Source organism: Buceros rhinoceros, unplaced genomic scaffold, assembly GCF_000710305.1.
Source record: "Buceros rhinoceros silvestris isolate BGI_N320 unplaced genomic scaffold, ASM71030v1 scaffold7389, whole genome shotgun sequence".
Classification (NCBI taxonomy): Eukaryota; Metazoa; Chordata; class Aves; order Bucerotiformes; family Bucerotidae; genus Buceros; species Buceros rhinoceros.
Genome location: NW_010430860.1, coordinates 27,586 through 36,660, shown reverse-complemented (window position 1 = coordinate 36,660; position 9,075 = coordinate 27,586). Strand labels below are relative to the sequence as shown.

The 9,075-nt window shown below is 41.7% G+C and overlaps 1 protein-coding gene across 1 annotated transcript in view; it reads right to left on the bottom strand.

The window, feature by feature from the left end:
- Positions 1–2,767: 2,767 nt before the first annotated feature.
- LOC104499642 (CD44 antigen-like) overlaps positions 2,768–9,075 on the bottom strand; it is a gene marked incomplete at its 3' end in the record, with an annotated part of 28,824 nt that continues 22,516 nt past the window's right edge. Inside the window, exons 3-7 of the mRNA XM_010143173.1 lie at positions 6,702–6,838; positions 5,224–5,295; positions 4,340–4,579; positions 3,365–3,379; positions 2,768–2,863 (exon numbers count right to left, since the gene is read on the bottom strand). Coding sequence (XP_010141475.1) covers positions 2,768–2,863; positions 3,365–3,379; positions 4,340–4,579; positions 5,224–5,295; positions 6,702–6,838 — 560 coding nt within the window. The remainder of the gene's footprint in view (positions 2,864–3,364; positions 3,380–4,339; positions 4,580–5,223; positions 5,296–6,701; positions 6,839–9,075) is intronic.

Below are 9,075 nucleotides of genomic sequence, written 5' to 3'. Positions count from 1 at the left end.
TGTATGAACCTCTGGTATCATTACATTCCTCCAACAGCAAAAACACCCAACGCTTTCAGCGTAAGTGAAGTTTGGAAAATCCATTAAAGTATAAGGTCGTGTTACCAGCTCTGAAAGTCCAGGGAAGGCAATGAACTCTGCGAAGCATTTTTAGATATGACAGAACAAAATAACGTACTGGATGTGAAACACCCCGACAGTGTGGCAAAGAGCATTTGAAGCTAACAGAAGCACACACGCCACAGAAACTGAAATCCCTCCTGCAAGCCAGCTGCTAGTTTAACCTTTCTCTCTGCTAAGCTATTCATCAATAAACTGAGAAGCAGGGTTTGCAAGAAGAGCTGTGCTTCAAGTCATACACAGATTTCACTGAAAGAAAGCAAAATCTACTTCAAAATGGGTTTTTTTCTGGCAATATTTTTATTCTGGCAATTCCTCATAAGCAATATTATTATCAACATTTAGACTACCTTACTTCTATAGCTTGAAGATGAAGCAAAGATATCATGTACTCTTTTCCATTCAGGAAAAAATCTTGAAGTAATTAATTTAGAAAAATATCTTGAAGACTGGCCTCAAATTTGATCAATTGACCAATTTTGGTCAATTTTTGTGTAATATATGAAAGCATGGGAAAATGCAAGACCTAGGAATCAAAGTTCTAATGCGCAAACAGGATAAACTGATCAGCCAAAGGTTGGACAGAAGACTTATTCCATTGATGAGATCTTTTCACAGAATGCTCCAAATCAAATAAAAGGAAAATCCACCAGAGCATAAAAATATCTACAATATATGGATGAACAAAGTCAGTCACAACCCCTGTTTGAGTGAGCAGCTCTCACAACTTAGGGCTGGGCAATTCCAGTGAATCTCCACTGTTGCACAATGCAAATAGCAGCCATTGGGGCATGCCTTTATCTTCTTTTTTGTTTGTTCTCCATGTCACTTTCTCCCCTGCTACTGACTATTTGATGACTTGTCACGGAGACGCATTGCTTAGACTTCACTTCTGAAAGGAGCGCCGCGTTACTCATCCATTTGTAATGCAGTAAAATTAAATGAAATGGGTCTGTTTGGCTTTAAAGTGATGTTGCTGAGTAATAGCTAAAGCTGTCACAAAAGCCCACATGCACCCTTATAGTCTCTTTTTTTTTGTTTGTTTTTCCAGAGAATCAATCCATCAACCCATCAACCCTAAACCAATAAGCAATCATGCCAATGCTCTTGCTTCTGTGATACACATATATCAGTGTGGACAACTTTTATTACATAGCTCTATCCTTATTTTGATCTTTTAAAATTTTAAATACCTCTAGTTTTCTCTCTGGTAAATAGCCATGCCCATGAGAGACAACTGTCAGCAACAGGAAGGGATAGACATATTTAGGATCAATACACTAGAAAATCGAGTAGTGAAAGGAAAACCAAAAGATTTCCTGCCTGGAAGCAACGCACAGAGTTTTGCAGTGGGTACAGAAACATCTGTGCAAGGGAGCGCTGATCCACACACACAAACAAATCAAATAAATATGAAGCAAAAATCACCTCCAGAGTCAAACAAACTCCCCACTGTTACCAGGCAGGATTTTTCCCTCCCTTACAGGCAACACTTCAGAGCAAAACATTTCACTTAAACAAGCAGCAGAAAATTTTCTACTTTCTTTCAGGGTCTGGGGGGAAATCAGCCTGGTATTTCTTTTCTCCATCTACGCACTTTCAACTAGCCTTCGCATCCTCTGAGACAAGATGCTTGGTTGAATGATTTCTGTCTTTTAGTAAAGCTTTTGCTGACTGCGTGAGACCACAATCTATCCTGTGATTCCTAAACACAGTAACGAGGGCACCGTCCCTCTAAGCCACATGGGCCACTTGACCACCTATCAGCAAACTACTCACAGTCAAGCAAGTTCCTCGCTATCACAGGCTTCCATGGTGGGAGAGAAACAGTCAACAGGAAGAAACTTTAATTTCTCTCAGTTCAATCTTAACTACAACTCGCCTCCGTAGATCTCCTCTGGACAACTAACAGGTTCACTTTATTTTCTGGGGAAAAGATCTTTATCACTGTAAACTGCAGAACTAGGGTGAATATATGTACAGTTCCACTTTAACGTGTAAGATGACTTCAAAAGGTTTTTATTTGCTGGAGCGGCTGTGCACTACGTATTTGATAATGACTTCACATCAGTTTTTCCTATTTACTGTAGCTATTTAAGGACAAAGAAGAGAAAATGGTCTTTTGAGCCCTCAAAGCCTGTGGAGCCACCACAGGCCCCAATTTTTTCTCGTGCATGCTGTCAACGCCAAGGATGAAACTAGATTGAGCAGTGCACAAGTGGCTCAGGATTGGAACTCCACTTAAAGCACTACTTCGGTGAGCAAGGCGGTGGTTCTGACGTGGTTACCCACATTCACAAGCATAAGTACATTGGAATCAGATGCTTTCATCACAAATGGACAAAAATGTCCTTTTCTACCTTGGAAATAAATCTACTTCAAGTGATAATTGTGGTGCCCCACAGGGTAAATAGTTGTGATAAAAAGGCAGTGAGAAACCCAAACCAACAGTCTTTCTGAACTCATGTGTAAGCATCGAAGCAAACACACAGTAAATGTCTTTGCTCCCCTTGTCCCAGAGAGTGAAGCCGTCTCCACACCTGGAGGTGATGCATACCTCACTTACCAGAACGCCCTGCTGGAAGAAGGACGTAGGGTTAAAGCAATCTATATTTGATGTAGTTACTGTAATACATATAAATCTTACTGGTGCTCGCGGGATACCATCCACCATCTTCTCTGAGGGAATCATCAGCTGCCGTCATGAAAGAGATGTCAGGGGATGGAGAAGACACTCTGTCATCTGTATGGAGATGGGTGGATCATTACTACTTCATTCATGTTGCAGTGAAGAACCGACAACTACTTCCCTTGTTCTTTACTGCAAGCTTCATTCCTTCATGTATTGGTCCAAGAGAGAAGGAAGATGCAGACTAGGTTCTTCATATAATTCCAGGCCAAATAGCCTTACTTTACTAATGCAGTAAGGATGTCACCAAAGCAGATTATTTCAAGAGGAGTTATGCATTACGGTGATAAGGAATGTTCTGGCAATGACCTGCTCATGTGATACAAGCTCTAATTGTACCTGTGTACCATCTGGACAGGGATTCTAGAGCAATGAGTGAAGTTGTTTGTATTTCCTTCTTTACTGAGCTATATTCTGAGATTTAATCAAAAAATCCAAGCTCTGCTTGTAAGCAGAGCTGAAGAGAGTTGTCATGGCAAGCATTAAAATACACAGTATACACCTTGGGGAACGGCTCTGGTCCTAGTTCCTTAGGCAGAGAATGTGAGGACTTACCTTCTGTGATGCTAACTACATGGAAAAACAAGCATCACATACCACGTCATGAGTATACTACCAGTGAAAAGTCATTCGATAAGTAATTTCTCCTCAATTTTTAATTTTTTTTTTAAATTCCAGTATTAATTGAGGATAATGATGCAAAATACTGATATCCTTCACTGGTAAGTTAGAGGTGACATGGTAAACTCTGTCATTCTTAGAGGATGAATTATATTTGTATCCCTTAGGCTCAGTGGGAGTTGGTCTTTCAGACTCTGAGAATTTCAGCCACACAACCACCATAAAAACCAAAGTAAAATACATGCCACTTCCATGAGAAAGCAAAATACAGGCAAGGCACAGCACACACTGCAGAGTGCCCTAGAAAAGAGTGAGTTTGGTAGGGCATCATGAAAATAGAATTTGGCTTCATCAATAAAGGAAGAAGATATTAAAAACATTTTAATTTCACATTTTCAATCTCTGTGCATTCTGTAATACGCTGCAAGAACATATTCTAAAAAATCCCCTGTATTTGTACAGAGGAATCACTCATACTGTAAATCCTCCTTGGCAATTCATCCTTTGAGAGAACAGATAAAACTATGTTATCCTTATCTCTCTATCTCCACACCCTCAGCCTCACTAACCTCTCTGTGTTCACTGCTAGGCATGTTTTTGAGCCTTTAATGAAATAAATATTTTAATAAGAACCAGAGCAAATTCTTAGAACCATCTATTCTCAACGTCCGGGGAAACTATGTGGGAAACAGTGCTGATGTGTAGCTGCTTTGTACTCCTGCGCAATCAAAAACATCCTTAGAAACTCAGAATGCTTCTGTTTTCTTTCAGACACGCATTCTCCTCTTACTTCTCCAGGATGCAGATTAGAGGTGGCGCTTCTCATCCCCTCATGATACCCTTTAACTAGCAATGTCATCCTTCACCTGCTTTTTTTAAGAGGATATGGTGGCAACCTCGTGTCCTTACCGTAATCTTTTCCAGGAATCTCTTTTTCACCTGCTCCAGACGAATGATCTGGCAGCTGGGAGACTGGAGTAGCACTTCCGTAGTAGGAGGGGCTGGATCTCCTGATGGAAGTATCCGTGGGAGTTGTGTCATGTGTCAATCCACTACCTGCATTTTCATCATCCACACCGGAGGTTGAGGACTCTCCGCTATGGCGTGTGCCATCTGCGTTGTACCGTGAGCCGTCTGCATTGTCAATGACTGTTGGAAAGAGGAAATTAGGGAGCTGATAAGATCAAGGAGCTACATGGCTCTATTCCAGTAATGCTAAACAGACCAAAAAATATAGTTGCTTGTGGATTAATATCAGTTCATCCATTTCTGCCACCCTATCTAATCCGTCTAGATCACACATCACTATGTCTAATGTACTTATTTGTCACATATACAGGGCCTACTCTGCATCAAATATTTTGATATTCTGATCAGACTGTTTGATTTTGCACATAAAATCCTGGCCTCTGTAAAGCAAATCAGAATTTTAGAATTGGGACAAATTATTCATTATGAGAGTTTCCTTCCACTTCCAGCTGCTCTTCCAACCAGTGGCTCAAATGAGATGTAGAAAGGTCTTAAGCAAAGTCCTCTGTGTCAAACAAACATTAGCAACTTTGAGGTGCTAAAAATGATGAATATCAATATAAAACATGTTTCATAGCACCTTGAGAAAAATCATATTCCAAAAGATTTAGGGGAAGATGAGTGACTAATTGCTGTTGAACATCTCTTGACTTCTTTTTCTTATGTTTGGCTTGACTTTTAATATCAGCAATCGTTTATGTAAAAAAAGACAACCAGACCCTACAAACGAATCAAGCGGCAGGTCTTTCTCATCAAAGCAGTACCTATTTCATCCTGATTACTGAGGAAAGAAGTATCTAGTCTCTCAATTGGCTCGCATGTTTTTTCTCTTGTTTCTGTAAAAGAAAGAAAATATTAATTGGAAAAAACTGAGAAATTAATACGCTTACTCATATTAATTGTACATAAACACAAAACATCAGCATCATGGTAGACAACTGAAAACAAATTTCCAAATCAAATGGTATTTGCTGATCTCCCAACATTCCGTTTTTGCTCCTTTCCAGGCGAGGCACTTCCAGACTGTTCTGTCAGTCAGACAGAATCCCATCACAACAGGATTCTCCATCTCCATAACCATTCCAGAACATGTTTGCAATCAACATCAGTTAAAAGAGCCTCATGAACCCAGTTTCAACACAGACAACCCCACTGGCAGCTCTAATCCTCTTTAGGCAGAGGGACCCCGTCCCCACCATGGAAGGCTCTGCACCGGCACCGTGTGCTCTGGTCTGGTGACCACTGTTTGCTCCTGCTCAGGGCCAGTGTGGAGCCACCTGCTCATAGTGCTGGAAGGGAGTAAGGCTCAGGAGGAGTTAGAAAGCTCTGGTGGGGACGGACATCGCTGTAGCAGGAGGAGAGTCATCGGTCGGTGACAGAGGGCGGCAGCTCACTTCATACTATGCCAATGGAGAGATGGTTTTTAATGATATGACCACCAAGAACAAAACAAAAAAATGTCACCGCCATTCAAATCATCCATCACTGAAATTGCCTACAGCTTTCTGTAAGGTCTGTCTGTTTCCACTGTGAATGTATGTAACAATCTACTGAAATTCAAGACTTGAAGTTAGTCCAGATATTATCTTCAAACATTGCATTTAACACCTGTCACAAGACTATCTACGCTTTCCTAATGAGTTGTTAGTAAATTATTTCCAATATTAAGAGGTTCAAAACCCTAGCAGAAAGCAGTCCGCTGCTGACCCGCATCGCTACCTAACTGCCTAATATCTGACTGGAGATTCTCCTGGATGAACCTGGGAAGAGGAGGGCAGCGGCCACGTCCATGGGCCTGGGATGGCTGCCCCGGGCCACGTAGCTGCTGGAGGTGGCAACCACTCCAAGAATCCCTTAACACAAATAACTGCTGTTTGCTCTAGAAGCTCACGTGTGCGTGAACCGAAGAGCTGAGTACCATCACCTACATCAGTTATGTCTTTTAGATTCACTGCTGCAGTGGATCATTGCGCTAAGCCATTCTAAAGAACCGTTCTGAAGCTACCAAGTCAGTCCCAAGGGTAGAAGAAGGTTTAGATCAAAGCAAACTAATGACAAAATGAGTCAAATGTACTGCTAGCAGCATAGATACATCCCTAAAGGCTGACAAAATGTATTTCTTCTCAGCTCAAGAACAGGTATTTAATAGAGAAGCCCTCATTCCAGTACCTTAATTAGGAGATTACATCTGTTACTGTGAGTCAATTTATACCCAAAACATGTCATAAAGGCATATCCATACCTGTCACGTTGTAGCAGTACGCATCATACCGACCGGTTGTGTTTGTCGAAAGCCTGTAAATGCCCGTGTGGTTGGCTGCACAAAGTTGGTGAGGATTGATGCGTGGGAGAACAATAGAGCCCACTATGAAACCATACCTGTGAAGAGTGGAGGAAAACACACCATAGTCCATACGATAGCAGATGGCAGAAACGTTCAGAAATCCAACAGAGATGTTGGGGCTGTTTATAGCACCTGAGCAGATTTCGAGAATGAGGGTAAGAGACGTCACCTTCTGCCAGAGCTGACGGCTCCGTCAAATATTCAGCTACAACACTCATTCATCCGCAGACCCTCACTGCAGCTTTCAGCCGAACAATGCGGCTATTGTGCGCAGGGCTCCCGTATCTGGGTGCCGACCGTGGCTGACAGAGCTCTGTCAGGCCCAGTGAGTTATCACCGGTTGGCAATCCCGTAACACCCGATTAGCTGCATTGCATTTAGCCCGAAGGTGGTGTATAATGCTAACGAGCACCGGGGCTTGGGCTGGCTTTGGTTTTACTTCTTGAGAGGTACAATTTACCAAGGGAGAGTAAGTTTCACAGCTTTGCAGTTTTTTATCTCTCAGCCCCATCCTAGTTCGGTCTCTGATGTGCAGACACTTGCACTTCTGAAACTCTCTTGTGGGTGGAATTACAAACTGCTTTACTCACGCTACCAGCTGAGCCTACAGCACTGACACTTGAACATCCATTAATCACCTACTCGTGTGATGGCCTGTTGATGCATCTGATTCGCTCACCATTCCACACGTATTTGGATGATTATATTCAGTACATTTCTTCTCTCCTGCTCAAGCTTGGTAAGAGCCTGGCCCTACTGACAAGGACTTCTAGCACAGGAGCAACAAATGAAAGTAAGAGGGTGGGAGGGCTGGCCAGAAGGAAGGAGTCCTCTCTACGTGCATTACATGTCCAAATCTGTCCTCTGCTACACTGTGGGTTAGGGATGACTGTAACATTAATGAAAACCTACAGCTTCCCACTGCAAAAACATTTCCCTCCACTCCTTCCTTCACTTATCTTTAAATTTAAACCCCAGAAAAGACTTCCCATGGTGCAGGATACTCACAGTTGCTAGCACGAGAAACCTCTACCCCTAGGTGTTAGGATTTGATCCCTGGTCTCTGTATATTGGGTAGTGCTGGACAGTGCAGAATGCTAAACACATTCATACAAAAAACATGCCTACTGTGTTCTGCAGGACTCTTCAGAACAAGGAATTGTCTCCAGACTTCACGTGGTACCATTTTAAATGCTGTTCCCATGTTCTCATGATGAGAACATGAGATCCATGTTTTCATAATGTTCTCATGGAAGAATCATCTAAGAATTTTCCATCCATCATTCCCTGATGCTATTGTCCACCTCCTTCTCCACTGTGCAGGCCGTAACACTTGTGAAAATCAACGTGGCATAAGCCGCCATCAATGGCAGTGCATGAGGTTTGTATGAATGTTTTCTAGGCACTGCGCATGTATTTTTCCATGGTTACAAACGGCTTTGTATGGACACTATTAATTTGAAAGGAGCTTTATTCGGTTCTCATGGGTTCGCAAGCCAGCAGGAAAAAACCGTCACGCATTAGGCATTGAAATAGTAAAGCACCACTGACTAAACTGCAGTGAAATAATTCGCAGGAAATAGTTCCTGGTGCCAAAATAAAAGCCTTAAAATTTTGGAGAAATGCCTACTGAACTTTTCTCCTCTAGTCATTTAGAAGATGAATTTCATTTCTCCATATTTGCTGTTTATTTTAGATGGCAATAAAGTTGAAAATCCACTGAAATGTCTTTCAGCTCCATGATTCACCAACATGACTCTGTTATTTGATTTTTTTAAAAAAAACCCCACACCAAACATCAGATTTACAGCTCCTGAGTTCAATTTCTTTTCTGCATATGAATGCTTAGGATGACTTGCATAACAAGCGCATTATGTATTCTGTCAAGCAAGATCACCACATCGCCTATATTGACAGACCACAGGACTGTCCCAACACGGTTACTGTTTGAACCAAGGGCATATTTCATCTTGAGGAAATTTTGGTGTTATAAAGAATCTACTACAAGCCTTGCGAGTTGTTTCAACCAGTAATTATTATCCTTATTTCTTTGCTTGTATTAGTACTCACTTAATTTTCTGAACCCCAAATTTTCTGTGAGTCTAGTCATTCTTTGCTAAACTGGAGGTGTATTATCCACATTTGCTGCCCTATACATCATTAATCACAGGGGGTAATCGAGTCACTTGACAACATGGTTTGGGGCTTTTCAATCATTTTTATGGGTGTCTTCTGAGATTTCTCCATTCCCAGGTTATAAGGATGCAGGAAT